Source organism: Elephas maximus, chromosome 4 (assembly GCF_024166365.1).
Source record: "Elephas maximus indicus isolate mEleMax1 chromosome 4, mEleMax1 primary haplotype, whole genome shotgun sequence".
In the NCBI taxonomy this organism is placed as follows: domain Eukaryota; kingdom Metazoa; phylum Chordata; class Mammalia; order Proboscidea; family Elephantidae; genus Elephas; species Elephas maximus.
The window spans coordinates 45,543,404-45,564,135 of NC_064822.1; the positions used below are offsets into that span (position 1 = coordinate 45,543,404).

At 38.6% G+C, this 20,732-nt stretch overlaps 1 protein-coding gene across 2 annotated transcripts in view; it reads right to left on the bottom strand.

Annotated features, from left to right (window-relative positions):
* Positions 1-480: 480 nt before the first annotated feature.
* The window catches only part of PROSER2 (proline and serine rich 2), a 67,046-nt gene continuing 46,794 nt past the window's right edge, over positions 481-20,732 (bottom strand). For both annotated transcript variants that reach the window (XM_049885085.1, XM_049885086.1), the window contains exons 3-4: positions 5,448-5,700; positions 481-3,516 (exon numbers count right to left, since the gene is read on the bottom strand). In XM_049885085.1, the coding sequence (XP_049741042.1) occupies positions 2,489-3,516; positions 5,448-5,700 (1,281 nt within the window). In that variant the 3' untranslated portion in view covers positions 481-2,488. The remainder of the gene's footprint in view (positions 3,517-5,447; positions 5,701-20,732) is intronic.

Below are 20,732 nucleotides of genomic sequence, written 5' to 3' on the forward strand. Positions count from 1 at the left end.
TTCCAAGGAATGGAGACTGATTTATAAGCATCCCATGAAAAGGGGGGAAGAAAAAAAAAAACTGGGCACTTAAGATTTGTCTTTCTTTTTCATTACAATTTGCCTTTGAAATATGGTCCTTAAAATTCATATGAACCTTTAAAAATGTCATATCACATAGTTATGGCAAGGAAACTAATGTCCCTCAGCAAACTGGTTTTTTGTTAACACAATACATATACATATAGGTTAGTTCAGTAGCATCTTTAATTTGAACTTTATATAGAATTTATGGCTCTAATTACTTAGAATTTGGGGCACAAGAAGTGACCAGAGTAACAGTCAGTGTAATTATCAATAAATACTATAAACTTATTATAAATAAATAGAAGAAAACGATACAACCATTTAAAAGAAATTGAGAATGTAGTATATAATGCAAAAACAAAGTTGCTTATACTTAAGATAAAACTCTAAATGTATTTTTCAAAAATGTCATTATGAGAACAAATATACTAATATACAGTCAAGTCCATCCTACTCACAACGAAATCACAGAATAAGGTAAAAGAAATAATCTTCTTACGTAAAGGATATTTAAAATGTTGGCCATATCAAGACCCTCTACTATTAAACACTGTGTGTGGCATCTCACTCTGTAAAAAGGAAATACAGCTCTCATAAATCCTCTACAGAAATCTGCCATCAACAGAAGTAATTACCTTTAAAAGCTGTAAAATTAAAGCACTTATTTCAATGAAGACCATTAAGAATCTATGAGATTATTTCATGAAGACAAGAGCTGGGTGAGACACTAAATACTGTAGTTTTAAGGAAAAAAAAATTACAATCATTTTATGTAACTTACAAGGCAAGTTGAATATTACGAAAAACGCCCTTCACAGCACATTAAAAAGTTTGAAGTCATACTCAACAGGAAAGAAACAGATTCTGTTACCATGATGGCTAAGACATAATAACAGAAGGGTGTGACTCCTAAGTGTGGCCCTTCCCAATCTATTTTTAGAGGTTTAAGACTCCAGCCTTAAATAGTTTTGATAATAATAATGCTTATGGCTACAGCTCAGCATGTGAGACATAGCCTGGGAGAGAACCGGTTCCTCTCATGGTGTGTAACCTCATTCGATGTTTTTTCTCCTTTTAAATTAATCCTGAGACCTTGCTCATGGAACACACTCAGTCAGGAAGGGATCTCTAAGAGTTTTTTGTTTCCTTCTGGTTCCTCGCTACTTTGGAACACGCAAAACTAAAATTACCTGCTAAATCAGAAGAGATGAACCCTTATGCATGTTCTTCACTACAAAAGGAACTATCTTGCTTACTTGGAAGCAGGGAATATAATTTCAATTGTGAACATTGTTAAGGAAAAAACACTTTTGGTTCCCTGAAATAGCACGGAAATGTGTCCTTAAAGGACTTCCATATTTGGAATTAACAGTTTCTTGTGTCATTCATCACAATGCCGAGTTGGCTGTAACTATCAATAGAAACACATCCTGTAGGGTTTTAAGAAGTTTCTATAGATGTGTAAATGAATGTGAGCGCGCGCGCACATGCGCGCACACACATACACACACACAATTACCTATACCTGTATATATTAACACACATACATCTATAAACATATAAATGTACATATACATACACAACACACTCATACACATATCTCCCAGTAACACAGACTTTGTAATATGAGTCTTTCTTCTCAAAATTACCACCTTTTCTAAACTCAACCTTTCTATTTCCATCAAAATTATAGTAACTCATACTCTTAATGTTTCATTTCAATTTTCAGTGAAAAAGTGATGCAAACTAAACAATATCAAAAATCCAAAATATATCTAGGGCTAAAGTACCATCCTTCACCCTTCAAAAACAAAAACTTACATTAAGACACTACAAAAATTTAACAAGCATTTCTTTTTATTTTCTTAGCAAAGCAGGGGAGAATCGCTTTCTTAGAGGATTGAGTATAAGTGATCTAAACTGGCTTTCATGCCATATACTTGGAATGAAAAGCTGGATTAGAGACTCAAGAGCCCCTCCCAACCACCCTCCTCCCAAATCCAAAAACCATGTGGCATTTACAAACCACGGATGCCTACAGGTTGCATAGGTTATTCTCTGAGTTCTTGGAAAAAGGAAGACTACGAGATATGGGGCTCCCTGTTCAGATGTGGGATGCGAGGGGGCAGTACTTACTATTCTTTATTCACTTAGCCCAGACTACTGAGTTCTGGCACCTCTAATCTCTAATCCTCAACATGGCACAATAGTTGGGGTGGTTGTTACTACTCTTTAGGTATGTACGTCCATCTTAGGCCAAATAGCTCCTGGATTTGCTGGATGAGACAATTCCTGTATTAATGCTAAAATTTCATTTCACCCCTCTTTTTAGGGTGGGAGGGGAAAAAAAAGTGTATTTTAGCCATTCTGCCAGATATGGCCAACGATCACACCTCTTCTAGCTTCCCTCATATATTCTCCATCACAAGTTTTCCTTCAGGAGGCCGAGCTTCCTCAGGGCCTCACGCCGAGCTTCTTCTGTGGAGCCTCGGCCAGAGAACTGAACAGTGATGCCCTGGGGTCTGAATCCAACAGCTCTGGGGAGAGAACCTGACCGCTTCCTAACATCCTGGCTATAGTCTGGCTGCTGGTATTCATAAAAGCTCTTGGTGGCATTCTGGCGTGTAAGTTTATTGGTAAGAGCCGGGTCTGGGCGGAAGGTGATAGTCTTTCCAGTAGAGCCAAAGGGACTAGGCTCACTCTTTAGGACATCATGGATGCTTTGGAAGCCATTGGCCAATGTTGGGGACTGTTCTGTCTGTACACCTTTGGACTGCTGACTACTGGGCTGCCCTCCTGTCCCTGGGCATAGAGCTTCCTTGACAGGGCCTGGCTTGCTTTGGTCACATATCACTTGCTCGGGAGAGAAGCTTCTCTGCTCATTGAGGTCACTCTTTTGGGACCGATCTTCTATTTCTCCCATGGTGAGGAAAGAGACACCATTAATGTTGGCTAAGACCTGGGCTTTACGCTCTTGTACATTGACGGCTGCTTTCGAGATGGTCTTATTGAATTCCTTCCCTGAACTGTTGGTCACGCTAATATTGCTGGGGAAACGGTGAATCTTGGGTGCAGGCTGGGTTACGTGTCTCTGCCAAAGGAAGTGGCCTCCATTTCGAGGGGCTAAAGAAGTCGGTGTCCTCCATTCTCCAGGCCTGCTCTCCTTCGAGGGGGATGTGGGGGAAAGTGCTTCATTTCCTGCCAACTTCTCGGAAATTTTCTGAGCGATAATAAGCGGAGTAGGAACTGAGCGGGGTAGTTTTGGGTGCTGTGCTGGAGGAGAAGGAGGCAGCAGCTCTTTCCTGGGGTGGGCTGGAGTTGAGGTGATAGGCGAGGAAGGTGGCAGAGGAAGGGTCTCTGGAACTGTGGAGTCTAGTGGTGGAGACTTCTCAGCATCTTGCCTCCTGCATTCCAGGACAGGAATTCCTTCCTTTCTGACAGGTTCCTCTTCTGAAAAGGGAGAGAGAATTCTCATAAGCTACTTTTTTTGTTTTTTCACCACATTAGGTAAAAGTAAATACATTACATATCCTATTCACTGAATTTAAAAGGGCCTCAAGGGACTTACTTCAGCTTTGACAGCACCTCCTATAATCTAAACTCTATTTCTATCCCTGTTCCCTGGGATAGTGAAAGAGAATGTAGTATATTATTCTCATAACAATATGGAGAACGAGAACAAATCAGTTAAATTGTGAAAGACTTGCAAGTCAGAGATGGTCAGTACCTAGGAAGCATATTGTACAAGTGGCTTCTAAGGATCTACCATCCTGAGGTGTGTAATAGGAGGCAAAGAGCAACTCACCTCACTAGGGGATTTTACAAATTGGGAAACTGAGGCTGGAAAGTTGTGTGGCACACACCAACAACTCCATCAGATCTTTCTAGATGAAAGATATTTAGATGTGTTACATTCCTCTATGAAACAGAAACGTTTCCTGACACACCAGGTAGAATTTCATATACCTGCCTTTGAGCCTTTACTATAGCCTTAATATGTATCTATCACAGGCCACCTAACACTTTTCTGTATGTATTTATATTTACCCACCTGTTTCCCTCTACAAAACTATATGCCATGTCTTATTTATCTTTTTATCTTCAGAATCTCACAAAATGCCTGCCACAAAGTAGGCCCTTAAAAATATGTTATGAAAATGTCATGCCAGAGAATTGATGGGTGGGAGTGGCTTATTTTCAAAAAGTGTTTTCCTTGGCATGATTGTAATTTGACATTTTTAAGGAATAAGCTGGTTCAAATTAATTTTAGGATCTAGATACTTAAAGCAGAAGGGTAACGACAATGGAGATTCATATTAAAGCTCTTCTTTGAAGAGATGGCTGCAAACCAAGCTCCATGTTTGGAATACATATTCATAGTATGTGAAATTCTGAGTAATAAACAACTGTACTTATGAAGTATATACATACACATGTTTCTAGGGGATCACTACAAATAGCAGTTATGTAGTTACCAGAGTAAAAGTATTTTCCCTCCCATTTTTTCCTTATCTTTTCCAATCCTTGTCCCCTGCCCACAATTATTTTCGATCATCTTTTTCTAGTCAGGAAAAAAGTTGGAAGAAACTCTTCTCTTCGTCCACTTCCCTCTAGTTCTATCACAGAACTAAACCCCAAGCTCACTGCTGTGGAGTCAATTCCGACTCTACACAGAGTCCAAGGCTGTAAATCTCTAGGGAAGCAGACTGCCACATCTTTCTCCTGCAGAGCCCCTTGGCTGACCTTTCGGTTAGCAGTCAAGTGCTTTAACCACTGCGCCACCAGGGCACCTTATCGCAGGATTAGATGGACAAAAGCATACCCCTCCTTTGATGCCACTATGAGGTGAGCAAAATGTACAAAAGTAGATGCTGAGCCAAATTTTTATTCTGATCTTTTTCTATTCTCCTGAATCAAGCTGACTTGTCAGTTCATTTACTTCTACTTTGGAAAGTCATGCTACAGAAATGGGGATAAAATCTTGCACAGAAATCCAGATTAAACCTCAAGGGCTAAAATGTAAGTACCTCTCATTTTCTTTGTAGGGTAGAATTATTATGTGGAAACTATTTCCAATTTTCTTCTTCTTTTTTTTTTTTTTTTTTAATACATAATCCATTTGTATGCCTGATTAGTCTCATTCTCTAATCGAGCCTTTCTGGAATTTCCCTCCATGTGTTTTCTAATGTACTATGAAAGCATCTATTTGGTTGGATAATCAAATTACCAAGAGGATGCTACTACCTACAAAAACCTGATAAGTCTCAACAGCTTCTATACTGGCAAAGGGAGGAGAATACAACAAAAAGAAGTGCCTTTTTGTCTTGTACAGCACTAACAAACCAAGTCACAGGTCTGGGGACTTGTGCTTCACTCCTCACCCGGCGTCTGAGTCACATCTGGAGGGCACTCAGGTTCCCCAGCTGCAGGTACGAGCTGCACTAAATCGATGACATCTTCTGGCTCGGAATGACTAGACGTGCTCTCTTCCAGAGATCGTGAAGAGTGGCAGTGTACACCGCTATCACACAGCACTTGCTCCTCAAAGTTCTCCTCCAAGGAATCAATAGTTTCTTCAAAAAACAGGATGACATCCTTTTCCTCATGTGTGAGGTGCTTCAGGCTCTCATCATCCTATAAGACAGGTTTGGGGAATGGGAATGGAAGAGAGGAAACAAACAGTGGTTTCACTGAGGTGGAAAACACACACACATACACCCCAAAACAGGGATCAAAACAGAGTCCAGGGTAGAATTCACAGCGCTCTAAAATCTCCCTCTTAGGGAGAGCCTGCCACTTAGGTTGCCCAACTGACAAACCTGTACCAATATGTCCCTCACCATTTTGCCTGCATAAAAAAGGATACTATAAAAAAGATGTTGCAAATAAAGGATCTTAGAACCTATTAACTGCACTAGCCATGGGGGTCAATGACAAAAAAAGCAGTTCTCCTTCAGTATCTCCTAAAGGAAGCTGTTTCCAACTTACTGCTGAAAGCACTATCAGGCACACTTATCTTCCCCATAACAACAACAGCGGGAACTCTGGGTTAAAGCTGATGGATTGAACTTGTATATTTATCTCCTCTCCCTCCAGAAACCCCACTACAACAATAAAAGGTCTTCTTTTTCCCCCCTGAAAAAGGCACACATCGCAGACAAAAATAAGAGGGAAAGAGATGTCAGCAACAAAAGTTGGAAGTTAGTAGCAGAAAGACAGATGGTAACTGACTAGAAGACCTAAGAAAGTTGAATTTTAAGTCAGCGGTTTAAGAAAGTCAAGCATCAGCCTGCTGTGGATCGTAGAACCTTCCAAAAGCTCCAAAGTTGGTGATACTGAGTAGCTCTGAAAGTGTGGTAAAGGTGACATTGAAAATAGAAGAAGCAATTGGATTACCCAGCATAAAACTAGACATTTATTCTTAAAGAAGGTAAAAAGATTCTTTGAACTGGGGGACATCAAGCAAAGTTGAAAACGGGAGGAGTAAATGAAGCCAAACTGATGCTCCTCAGACAGAAGATTTTAAGAGTCTTTTCTAGGGAATATGAATGGTCCCAGAGGCCAAAAAGACTGACATCAAGGGTTCCCCAATAAAACAGCTCAGCAAGATCACTCTACAAGTGAAGATCACCATAAACAAATCCCAGCACACAGCTGTCACTGTTTCTTAATGTCTAACTCTTCAGTATGTATAGATAGCTAATGATCACAAGAAAGCATCTGATGAAAATCTGTAACACGAAAGACATACCTAACAACAACAACAAAAAAAGGCAGCTTATAGGAAACAAACTTGCAGACTGATAAATATTTGGAAAAGGTTATCATTTAATATACTTACAGAGATAAGACGAGATACTGAATCCTTAAACAAGAATACAATGCTATTATAAAAAACTACAGGACAAAAAGGAGCTCTTAGAAATTAAAAGTATGACAGCAGAAATGAAAGCTAAACAAAAGCCTAGAAGATAAAGTTAAATAGCTAGAAAAATATAACAAAAAGTCAAAAAATATTTTAAAAAAAATAATAGAAATTAGAGAATAAGTCTCTGAGGGCCAATATCTGAATAATGAGAGTTCCAGAAAGAGAATTCAGAGAAAATAGAGGGCAAACAATTATCAAAATATGCAAATAATACAAGAGAATTTCCCTAAACAGAAGGATACAAGTTTCCAGATCAAAAAGGGGGTATCGCTGTACAACATAATGAACAAAAATAAAACAGACCCATATCAAGGCGCATCAGTGTGCAATTTCAGGACACCGAAGACCAGGGAAAGATCCCGAGTGCTTCCCAGACTGAAAAAGCAGGTTACACACAAAAGATCAGGATTCAGAATAGCAACAGACTTTCAACAACAACACTGGAAATCCAAAAACAATGGAATAATAACTTAATGAATTCTGGACTAGATTCTATACACAACCCAATTATTCAACACTGGAAATCCAAAAACAATGGAATAAAAACTTAATGAATTCTGGACTAGATTCTATACACAACCCAATTATTCATTAAGAATAGAATAAAATCAAGATTTTTAAAAAAGAAATGCAAGGTCTAAACAATTGATCTCTCATGTATGTCTTTATCAGGAAGCTATTGGAGGGTAGTGGAGAAGTGAGGGTGTTCCCCTATAACAACGAGTCAACAAGGAAGAAGACATGGGACCCAGGAAATAGGAGAGTCAATGAGAGAAAGTTGAAGGGAATCACCAGGATAATGGTGACATCCTAGGATGTCAGCTGTGCAGTGAACAACCAGTTTAGATCGGAGCAAGCCAGGGGACTACACAGAAAACTAGGCAAGCAAATAAAACCAAGATAATTACTAACCACAGAAAGAACCAAAAGTTGTGAGAGAAAGCAATCTATTCGCAGAAATACACGTACATACATACATACACACAGAGAGATATGTTAATTATATTAGTATTTATAGTAGCAAGAAAACACAGGAACAAGAGAAGAAACAATCTAAAATATCCAACAGTAAGCGTGTGGTTAAACAAATCATAGTACTTATAGAGCCATTTTAATGGTGTTTTCAAAGAATATAATGTTAAGTGAAAAAACGTAGACAGAATAGAGTTGTTTCAATTCTATTTAAATACATGCATACTTAATACATACACACACAGAAAAAAATACTTAAAGGATATTTAGTAAAATGCTAATGGAGGGAGGATGAAGGTAAATAACAAGTATGAGTTAAAAGTGGTTGCCTCTGGTAAGTAGGAAATGGGGAGGGACAGGGAGGACCGATGCTTTTCATAAACGTTATAAAACAAATTGGCTCTAAACTATGAGCGTAAACTTTGATTAAAAAAAGTATGGTAGAAGCAAAGGTGATTCAGAGCTGATCCATATGGTGCAGAGTAATGCTTTTCATATGCTGATCTGAGAGGTATTCAAACGCCCATCTATCCCAAAGCATCTAACTCCCAGGCCCATCACAGGAAAAGCCACAATTTTTCAGACTTTTCTTTAGTTTAAGGCATAGTATACACTTATTTCTGGAATGATTAACAAAAGAATACATTCAAATTCCTCAAACTAGCCCAGCCACATAGCTTAATCCTGAAGGTATGGTAACTTAGCAAAAGAAGAGCTGTCTACAGCTTGGGTTAGGTAAACAGTTACAATAAAATGTTGTCAGGGAGAATGAGCAACATATTCCTGTTGGATACAAACCTATATACAATTGTTGGGTCATAAACTATGTGTTTACTTTGATACATATAGTCAAACCGTTTTCCAAAGTGGTTGGACCAATTTATACTCCCACCAGCAATGTATGGGAGTGATGGTTTCTCTACTGCCCTGCATGATAGGTATGTGGCGGTGTCTCATTGTGAGTTTCAATTTTATTTCCCTGAACACCAATGGTGTTGCGCATTTTTTTCACAATACTTATTGGTCATTTGGAGATCCTCTTTTGTGAAGTGCTTGATGAAGCTTTTTGCCTATTTTTCTATCGAGTTTTTTTTTGTTGTTTTTTTACTAGTTTGTAGGAGCTCTTTATATATTCCAGATACAAATCCTCTGTTGGATATATTCATTGCAAATATTTTCACCCACTCTGTGGCTTGTCTTTTCTCTCTCTTAATGGGGATTTTTTGATGACTAGTCCTTAATTTTAATATAGTACAATGAATCAGTCTATTCCCTTATGGTTAGAGCTTTTGGTGTCTTATTTAAGAAACCATTACATACTCCATGGTCATGAAGATATTCACCTATGTTTTATTCTAGAAGCACTGGTGTTTTTAACCTTTCATATGTAGTGCTACAGTTCATCTGGAATGAACTTTTGTGTATGATGTGAAGCCAAGATTTACTGTTTTCTAAAGTGACATCCAATTGTTCCCAAACCATTCATTGAAAAGACCATCCTTTCTCCACTGCAGTGCCTCCTTTGTTGTAACTCAGGTGTTACTACATGTGTCGGTCTGCTTCTGCATTTTTTTTTTTTTTGGTTCATTTGTCTACTTCCCTATCCACACACTAATAAAACACTTGCTTTAATTATCACTTTATATTAAGTCTTGATATCTGATAGTTAATGCCCTCCAACTTTGCCGTTCTTTAAGTTTGTCCTAGCTTTTCTCAGCCCTTTTTATTTTAAAATAAATTTTAGTATTGGCTTGTCAATTTCCATATGCATACAAATACACACATGTTCTTGTTGGGATTTTGACTGGGATTGCATCAAAGGTCCTTTGAGAACTGACATTTTTACAATATTTTTCCAACTCCATGAATACTTTTCCAATTCACAAAGTGGCCTTTATTTATTTATTTAGATTAGTTGGTCTCAAATGTGGTCCCTGGGCCAGCAGCAGCAGACACTTGTTAGAAATATAAATCCTTGGGCCCATCCCAGATCTACTAAGTCAGAAACTTTGAGGGGTTGGACCTGCCAATCTGTGTTTTAACACGCCCGCTAGGTAATTCTGATGCGATAAAGTTTGAGACGCACTGATTTGGCCCTTTAATTTTTCTCAATATCTTGCAGTTTCCAGTGTAGCGATCTTACATATTTTTCCATTATATATTCCTAGGTATTTGATGTTTTTTGATGCTACACTTTTAAAATTTTCTAGTTGTTGTTATATATAGAAATATAAAGTATACTGACCTTATAATAATTTAATAAATTTGCTGTATAATTCTAAATAGTTTATCTGTAGATTCTTTTCAATATTTTACATATACAGTGGTGTCTGCAATGACAGATTTTTATTTCCTCCTTTCTATTCTTTATGCCATTCATTCATTCATTCAGTCTTATACTGGCAGTGTTGTCCAGTCAGCTGATACTGGCAGTGTTGTCCAGTCAGCTGAACAGAAACGGCATCTTTGTCTTGTTCTTAGACATGTCAAGGGAGAAAGCTTTTAATATTTCACGATGAAGTATAACGTTTGCATCCCACAATGCATAGGACAACTTTCCACAACAAAGAATTATCTGGTCCAAAATGTCAATAGTACTCAGACTGAGAAAACCTGATATAATGAAGATGATCATATACATTTGCTCCTTTAATCTGTTAATATACTGAATTACAGTGATTGCTTTTCAAATATTAAACCAACTTTGCCTTCTGGGGTAAGTCCAACTTGGTTGTAACATTTTTATCCTTTATGTATGTCACTGGATTTGATTTGGTAATATTTTGTTTAGAATTTTTGCATTATACTCACAAGACAGATTTGCCTGCAATTTTCCTGTCACTGTAATCACATTTTGTATTCTTTTTTTAAATGTGATCTTTTGAAACAATATTCCCTAAAATTTTAGTTTATGGCGTATCTTTTTGCTCTATATTTTCTGAGATTTGGAGGGGCGTGGTAAGGAAGCCACACTGCCTTCAAGAATAACTTTTCTCTAGCTGAAATTAAGAATAAAACCAAAAAAACCAAACCCAGTGCCGTCAAGTCGATTCTGATTCATAGCGACCCTGTAGGACACAGCAGAACTGCCCCATAGAGTTTCCAAGGAGCTCCTGGCGGATTCAAACTGCCGACCCTTTGGTTAGCAGCCGTAGCACTTAACCACTACGCCACCAGAAATTAATAGCTTCATATGAACTAAAACCAAAACAAACAAAAAAAAAAACCCAAACCTGTTGACATAGAGTCAATTATGACTCATAGTGACCCTATAGGACAGAGGAGAACTGCCCCATAGGGTTTCCAAGGAGCGGCTGGTGGACTCGAACTGCCGACCTTTTGTTTAGCAGCTGAGCTCTTAACCACTGCATCACCAGGGCTCCACATGTTAACTAGAGCTCTGTAATTACTTTTCTCCATTTACACAGCTAGCAGTTGTATCATCCCTGAGAATTTCAGTGCTCCCTCTAATAAAAGGGCCAGTATGAGGAGCCATTTAAAAAGCTGGAAGATACTACAAGGCAGAACAGATAGAAAGTATCCCTTACTTAACATTTTTTATTTAGCATCGGACCAAGAAAAAGAGGGGAGAAAGAACCACTATTGTAATCATTAGCAGTGCTCTATGTCTACAGAATATATGACTAAGGAAGTCGTATCTTATTCTGCAAACTTCAGAATAAGCTCCTACTACTTTTCAAATTTTGCTTCCTATCACTCCCCCCTTTATACTTTAAAAAAGGGGTGGCAAACTTTTTCTATAAAGGACCAGATAGTAAATATTTTGGGTTTTGTGAGTTTTGCTGATGTAATATGAAAGAAGCCACAGACAATAGGTAAATGAACAAGCCTAGTTGTGTTATACTAAAATTTTATTTACAAACACAGGCTGGTGGCCAGATACAATCTGCAGGCTGAAGTTTGCCAGCTCCTGCTCTACACTCTCATCACATGAAACTATTTGCTATTTCCTACATTTGATTCTATGTCAGCAATGTGCCCATTGCCACATCTTACCTACCCTTCATGGTTAAAGTGAAATGTCGCCACACCTCCAACCTATTCCCATAGGATCTACTGAATCATACATTCAAATATTTGAACGGTGACTAAGCATCAAACAGTACAAATACAACAGTGTAAATACCAATCTTGCTAGCTAGAACTTACTGTCAAATGAGGGTTTCAGATAAGAAAACAGCCAATTACATTACAGTGCAGAAATTGCTATGACAAACTCACCATGGATCACATAGCACGGATGTGGATTGTCACACTTTTGAGGAAGGGGATCTGATTAAGAAAAACATCACAGAGGAAATGATATTATTAGTTGGTGAAGGAAGGGGGTGGGAGTTAAGCAAAAGTGGATGAGGGAGAGGTGGTGTTGTTAGGCACCATCAAGTAAGTTCCAATTCATAGCGACCCTATGTACAACAGAACAAAACACTGCTTGGTCCTGCTAAACTATCCTCACAATCACTGTTATGCTTCAGCCCATTGTCGCAGCCACTGTGACAATCCATCTCCTTGAGGGTCTTCTTCTTTTTCAATGACCCTCTACTTTACCAAGCATGATGTCCTTCTCCAGGGAGTGGTCCCTCTTGATAACATGTCCAAAGTATGTGAGAAAAAGTCTCACCACCTTTGCTTCTAAGGAGCATTCTGGTTGTACTTTTTGCGAGACAGATTTGTTCCTTCTCCTGGCAGTCCATGGTATATTCAGTATTCTTTGCCAACACCATAACTCAAAGGCATCAATTCTTCTTTCGTCTTTCTTACTCATTATCCAGCTTTCACATGCATGTGAAGCGAATGAAAACACCATGGCTTGGGCCAGGTGCATCTTAGTCCTTAAAGGGACATCTTTGATTTTTAACATTTTAAAGAAGTCTTTTGCAGCAGACTTGCCCATTGCGTTGTGTGATTTCTTGACTGCTGCTTCCATGGGTGTTGACTGTGGGTCCAAGTAAAATGAAATCCTTGACAACTTCAATCTTTTCTCCATTTATCATGATGTTGCTTATTGGTCCAGTTGTGAAGACTTTTGTTTTCCTCACAGAACAAAAGGGACAGTTAGAAATGTATTTTAAAAAGGTAATGCTGGCATATGTTGAATATGGGAAACAACTGAGGCAAGAGTGAAAGGTCACCTAAACTACAGTAGTGGTTATAAGAATAGAGAGAAGAGAGAGATTTAAAAATGTAGAATCAACTCCTTATATAAAATTTTGTCTTTTACTATAGTTATTCATCGCCCATGTTTTTCACCTCTACTAGATTTTACACTTAAAGTGTCTAGTTAAAGGATTCACGTCTTTAGTCTTTATCCACGGAGCTTAGTGTTGTCTCCCATTTAGCAGGTAGTCGCTGTAACCACAATGCTAGCTGTCTCCTCACCATAGCTGTCTGTCTATGGTGACCAGAACATGAAACTGCCTTTATCATTTTCATAAGAAATTCAGTCACATTATTCATTTTTTGATTTTTTAAAATTTTACTGAATTTGTGGGATCCTCTGAAGGTTAACAATAAATGTTGTAGAACATTCCTGCTTCATCTTTTCTCCCTATTTCCTGTTCTTGCTGGATTATCCTGTCTCCCACCCACACAGCATTCCTCACAGGTCAGTCTCACTGATCTCATCCCCACTGCTCTCCCAGATTCACCTCAAAGCGTTTCAAACTTTTCTTCTACCTATGCAGAGTGGTTGAGCTCAGTGGTTCAACCCAAAAACCTTGTAAGTCTAATATCATTAGGGCTCTTTGCATAACAAAGTTCCCTCCAGTTAACAATTACAACAACCATCATCAGGATGACATGATAGCAGCCATGAATAAAAAGTCTAGGAAAATAAATTAATGCTTTTTACCTGTTTCCTCCTACTTTGACCTCACCAGTTCAGGGCTTCAATAGGGTTTTTCATGAGTTTTTTTTTTTTTTTTTTAAAGAATCTACTTTGGTTAGGTGTAATAATTTCTCTTTGGTTGTGTCCCCCCCACCAAAAAAAAAACCAAACTTGTTGCTGTTGAGTTGGCTCCAACTCACAGTGACCCTATAGGACAGACTAGAACTGCCCCATAGGGTTTCCAAGGAACACCTGGTGGATTTGAACTGCCAACCTTTTAGTTAGCAGCCGAACTCTTAACTACTATGCCACCAGAGTTTCTGACAGCAGAATTAAATGGATCCACACAAATGGGCCTATAACAGACTTTCAGCTCAAGACGCATGCCAATTTCCCACATTAAATGAGGGACAAAAACATGCATGGAGTATATAAAACACACGTGTTTAATCCAACCTCAGAGCAAGCAGTCGCAACATGAGACTTCATGTGGAAAACAAGTTTAGAAAGGGAATTTTACATTCTGTGGCAAATTATAGGACTCAGGCTGATTGATATAGCACAACAGATCAACAGGCCCAGAGACATGAAATGATTTTCCAAGAGTCATATAACTATTTTGTGGAGGGGCCTGGACTAGAACTACTTCTTTATTTGGTTTCTGTTTTGTTCTATTTATTTCCCTTTCTAATCATTCTAACAAATATCAATAGATCCTGCTTATTGAAGAAATAAGTGGTAGGTATCTTTTTTGACAGTTAGGACAATTAATCTGTAGTCAGAAATGTTATCCAAGGGCTTCAGGAGTACAGTATCTATTCTCAACAAATATGCATCCCTGTCATCTTCTCCAATTCTTTACTAAGTCTTGAGAGTGTCTATTCTCAAAGGCAAGTAATCCCAAGACCTTCCTTTTATTTCCTTCAGCTTTGCTCATGAGGTTTTTATTGCCTATCCCTGTAGTGAAATGAGTTTCTTTATGTGCCTTTGCCTTGGTTCTTTGGAAAAACAACTTGGGAGATTTTTTCCTCTAAGCCCCAAGGAGTTACCTTTGCTCTAGTTCTTTGGAGAAGAAACTTGGGGTGGGGGTGAGGGTCCCAAGTTGTTTTCTACCCCAGAAGGTGTGTTACTTTTGTCCAGGCTGAAGGACATTTCCTGAGTAAGCTGTAAACAACCTGATGGTTTGATACTTCTTGCCTAGCCCTGGGTTGCAGTCTGCCCTGTGATTAATCTATATTATATACCTTGTATGGATTGGTAAATTGACTATGCAAATTGAGTGACCTGCAGTCCACTGAGGGGACTGGTCATTTCGTGGTTCTGCTGGGAGGGCCGTGCCTTGAAATTGATAAGTGGCCAACCCACAGAATTTTTTAGAGGCAAGGAAAGAAGGCAGAAGAAGAGAGAGAGGAGGCAAAGAACCTCCTAAAAGAGCTGTAATATGGGTCAAGGGCTGTAACACTGAAGATAGCAAGAGGCCTGGAAGAGGCCCTGTGGCAGAGCTGGTGGTGACAAGAGAAAACTGCTGCTAGAAAAGCAGCTAAGAGATCTGAGCAAGCTGGCACACTGGCTGTGAGCTGCGCCAGTTAGCATCAGAGAGGCTGAAGTTAGTGCAGGGGCTGAGCTGACCTGCCTTTGGCGGTGGCAGATGTCCCAGCTGTGCTGACAGAGCTGTAACCCTAGTCGAGAGGGACTCAGGCCTGAACAATCAGATATTGAAAACCCAATAAAGCACACTTCTACTCTGCCACACAGGGGTCGCCATGAGTCGGAGCTGACTCACTGCCAACTGGTGGTGGTGGTGGTGGACATCAGGATAAGTCAGCTACTGCACTAATGTCTGCTAATAAATACTAATGGCAACTACTTTGTGAACTACCATGATTAAATTTCAGTGTGGACATGAGAATTAATTTACTGATTTGTTTATAAACTGTTTCAAACACTGAACCATGTAGTGGAATAGAAAGGAAAGAAACACAGTTCTTGCTATTAAAGAGTTCATTCTAGAGAGGGACACATAGAAATAGACAGATAATTAAGAAACAGTTTGACACATGCCTATACATGAACTAAAACCGATGCTTAACATACGGGTAATAGCTCAGGACTCCAAACTCATTTTCGGACTCACAAAGGCAATTCAGGAAAAGGCAACCTTCAGTTACGAGGTGCTGTACTTCAGGAAATACTGATTTGAAGTAGCTTGGGAATAAAGAAGTTCCTAGGGTGGATTTAACTTATCTCAACTGCCCCTTGGTGTAGCCCCCACCACATACTCTGCTCAGAAATTTGTCTTCTTAGTACTAAGAGGCTTTTATTTTGATTGCCAAAAGTAAGATAAGTGACTCTATTTCAAAAACCGAATCTGTTCTGTTCATTTTGATATTGAGCAAAGTTTTTCAAGAAGGGAGACTGCACTGTTTTTATCATCTAACATGGGTACGGTCCTAAAATATACCAACTGTTGACTTATCTTTCCACTCAAATTATATACCAATTGGATCCAACTTTAAAAAATGCTTGTATTGAAAAGTTAGTTCATAAGCCTTTGGAATTTAAAATTATTTTCCTAGAAAAATAATGTTTTAAATGGTGGTAATCAATATTCTAAGGTAACCCTGAAAAGTCTCTATAACTTGAATTCAGTATTGTTTGTTGTTGTTGTTAGGTGCCGTCAAGTCGGTTCCAACTCATAGCAACCCTATGTACTACAAAACTAAACATTGCCCGGTCCTGCACCATGCTCACAATCATTGTTATGCTTAAGCCCATTGTTGCAGCCACTGTGTCAATCCATCTCCTTGAGGGTCTTCCTCTTTTTCACTGACCCTGTACTCTGCCAAGCATGACGTCCTTCTCCAGGAACTGATCCCTTCTGACAACGTGTCCAAAGCATGTAAGACACAGTCTCGCCATCCTTGCTTCTAAGAAGCATTCTGGTTGTACTTATTCCAAGACAGATTTGTTCATTCTTTTGGCAGTCTATGGCATATTTAATATTCTTAGCCAACACCATAATTCAAAGACGTGAATTCTTCTTCGGTCTTCCTTATTCATTGTCCAGCTTTTACATGCATGAGATTGAAAATACCATGGCTTAGGTCAGGTGCACCTTAGTCTTCAAGGTGACATCTTTGCTTTTCAACACTTTAAAGAGGTCTTTCGCAGAATTTAGTATAGTTGCAATATAAGACCAAAAACCCAAACCGAGTGCTGTCGAGTCGATTCCAACTCAGAGTGACCCTATAGGACAGAGTAGAGTTGCAATATATGATGTAAAAATGTACAGAATACCCTTAGTCTTTTTCATGCCATAAATTATATTGAAATGTAAGAACATATTATTATACGGTAGTTTCCCAAAATGTCACAAACCTAAAATTAAAATTAGATGTTTAAATCAAAGGTTTATGCTTGATAAACACGGGTTTAATTAGATTATTCATTTAGGTTCTCATCTTGCTGGAGAGGGCGAAGGGGACCCTGGTACGGTCAAGGGTTTTAAAGGTCTATGCCACTGATTATAATTTAAGCTTTGAACTTTCCTTGCTCTTGATATAAATATCATTAATTCTATTCTTATTATGTTTACCATCCAAGATCAGGGTTATTTTCTGCCTGAAAAAGGTAATAAGTGAATATATACTACTTTCACGCTGAAGATAATAGAACATTTTAAACAATTACTTCGCATCTATATTCCTAAGCAAGACTTGTACATTTTATCATGGAGTTCTACAGGCTCACAGTTTCTCCTCAGTGTTCTTCCCTGCTCCTGTTTACTTCTTATTTATATAAGACAGAAATTAATTTTAACCAGACTGCTCAGTGATCAGATTTCCAGGTCCTGACAGACTCATGTTCTTGTACTCTCATCCTAGCTGAGTTCTCTCTCTCTAGGGTTACAAGATGGAATATGGGCTGGGTGAGTGGAATGTATTCCCAAGTGCCTTCTTTGTGATCATCCTGGCCTTGAGCCCTGACCTGTGGGGCAGGGCCAAGAACGCTGTGGGCTCAGTTCATTGCCTAATCCCCTAAACGCGAAGCTGCCCTCCAAATGAACCCGGAGTCTGCCTGCACCTGGGAGAAGGTAAAAACAGAGAGAGGGCAACAGGAAGAGAAAAGGAGAAAGGAAAGAAGGGAAAAAAGAATTTCCATTTCATAAATGTGATTTTTAGTGCAGTAATCTGAGTTATGGAGTAAAAGGAACCCCTTTAAGGCTAAAAATGTCCAGACACTAAAAGAATATCTAGAAAACGACCTCACCTTTTTTACCCCACCATGCTGACTTCAGGTATTGGCTAAAGGTACCCCTGGGAAGCATCATTTTGCTGCACGAATGTGAGACTGCGTACATTTCTACCCTAATATATGTATCATGATTGGGAAGAAATAACTTCTAATGCATCCAAAACAGAAAACTCAAAATGCTTTATATACTAAGGTAATATAATGCACATTGTACAAGCTTTCCACAAAGAGGCAAACAATGCACTGTGTCTTGCTTAGGTCTATTCATTTCTGCACAAAGATGGCAAAAACAGTGTTTATCTAGTAGTTCCATTTCAGCTCTGAGAAGGACATCCAGACAAAAAGTTGGATGGCTAACTTTTTAAATAAATGCTAACAATAGATACAAAAAGTCAGTAATGCTAGATACACCTACATTAGTACAGATTTGGGACAGGAGTTTTGTTTTTGGGGAAATGGCACAGAGAGAAAAACTTTTGTTTTTTGGTTGAACAAGAAAGATAAGATGGCTTAAAATAATCATACTAAAATAATCCCTACCTAAAAAAACTACTGAACCTTGCTTCCATTAATTATGTTTTTTTTCTTTTGTTTTGCTTTTCTTTTAAACACAGAAATTTAGTTTAATTGCCAACTAAGACTGTGGCAGCTCCTTGTGAGGAAGGAGAAAAAGCATCAGCGGAACTCATTTCTATTCCAGATTTAAAAAAAGATCATGATGGCTAAAAAAATGTCTAGAGATAAGCCAAGCATCTCCTAACTACTAGCCTGCTCGGTAGGCAGCCTAGGGTACTTGCTTCGGTAGAGTGTGACTTCATGTTTGCATGTTCTTACAGACACCAAAATTATCTCCCTGACACTTGGGCAATGCTTTGTGGATTTAATAATCTAAATTGATGACAGACCACCGAAAAGCTTAAACAAAATAGGAGCAGATAGAATAAAATAAAAAAAGCCTCTTCTGTAGTTTCCTACATAGCCTTAAAGCTCATGCTTACTTTGGCAGCTTCACAAAAAAGACAGCAAGTGTACGTGGTGCTCCCCCAGTTCCAGTGTAAAGGTCTGATTATGGTCCTTTCTAATGAGTCACCACCCTAATTTTCCATTATCAACTACTTAACCTGCACTTCTGGAGGAAAAAGAAGACAGAAAACAAATCAGTGAGAGATGAGATATTATGTGTCGAGTTTTGATTACAGAACTAAAGAAGAATGGCTTTGAGGGATTACAGCTAGGCTCCCTGGCTACCTTAAACTTCTTTAACCTGGCAATATTATAAAGAGATATTGATTAAGATAGAAACATCTTAAGTATATGGCATCATATGTGCTCCTAGACCTTTCATAACCTTGTGTCACACGACTATCTTGTCTTGCCACTAAATTGTAAGCTCCTAAAAAAGCTTAAAACCAGGTTTTATGGCATTACCGAGTCAGTTATTGCACAGACTAGGCATTTACTAAATGTTTATTGACTTGAACCTTTATAAAAGCTATTTAGCTTTGTCTTAAAATAGCTGTTTTGACTAGGGCAGTTTTTGATTCAACCTGGGTAAGAAGCCAGAACTGGCAGGACAGGGTGACTTACTGTCTAGTTTGTTTCTGCCTTTACCACTCTTATGAATCTATTTCTTCTTGAAATAATCTAACAAATAGTATATTAGATTCCTAGTTCACTCCTTAGACTTCAGTCTAGCCCAGCCATGAAGAAAGCATGTCCCAGTACTTGTTTTACCTTCTCATTCCGTGACTAATAGGTGAGGCCAAAAGACATCAAATGCCTTGGAGAAGGAAGTTGATAACTCAGGGGCTGACAATCCCTGTCTGATCATGGGCTCATCATGTGACTTTACAATCACAATATTTGTTAACTTGGGGAAAAAGGGAGCTTCAAGACATTTAAGATATTAATGAATTATGAATGTGAATCATTGTTTTTGCTTGAGTTAGGGATAAAAATGAGTAGGAAGTATGCTTGTAGACTGGGAATGTATGTTCACCACCCACCCACAAAGAAGCAGACATATTAAATTCCTTAAGCAGTATGGGTATTAAGAGCGTCCCACTCTTCTCAACTAATCAAATTATATTATTTTCTAGAGGAAGCTCTTGTACGCCTGAAAAGCAGAACATACCTAAGGAATACATTCGGAATAAGAACCTAAGAATACCACATGAGAGAACACTCTGTCCCTGGCAGCAGCAACCACAATGTTTTATAACATGGCATGAACGTCTGAGACATTAACCTCAAGAAGTTAATGGTATAGATAATCCAACACCCAAAACTACCTTTAGTAGCCTTAAACAGCTATCATTTATGAATGTCTTTGAATCCTTCTTTTATCTTGAGTCCACATCACTTCTCAAGGTAATGATTTCCGCAACCATATACCAACTTTGTAAAGTGCTACGCTGCATTTGTAGCAAAGCTGTCCCTTCTAATTTCAAAGGAAAAAATATATTCAAAGGTTATCTCCTTAGTCAAATATCCCAGGATTTGGCTAGTTTGTTCTTGTTCTAGCTACGCCTTTCATTATAAAATGTTTACAGGAAAAAATCCTTACAAGAAAAACAAAATACATACACACATACACACACACACACACACACACACGCACGCGCGACTGGCTCCTGGAAAAATAACGACTTCCCATGCATCACC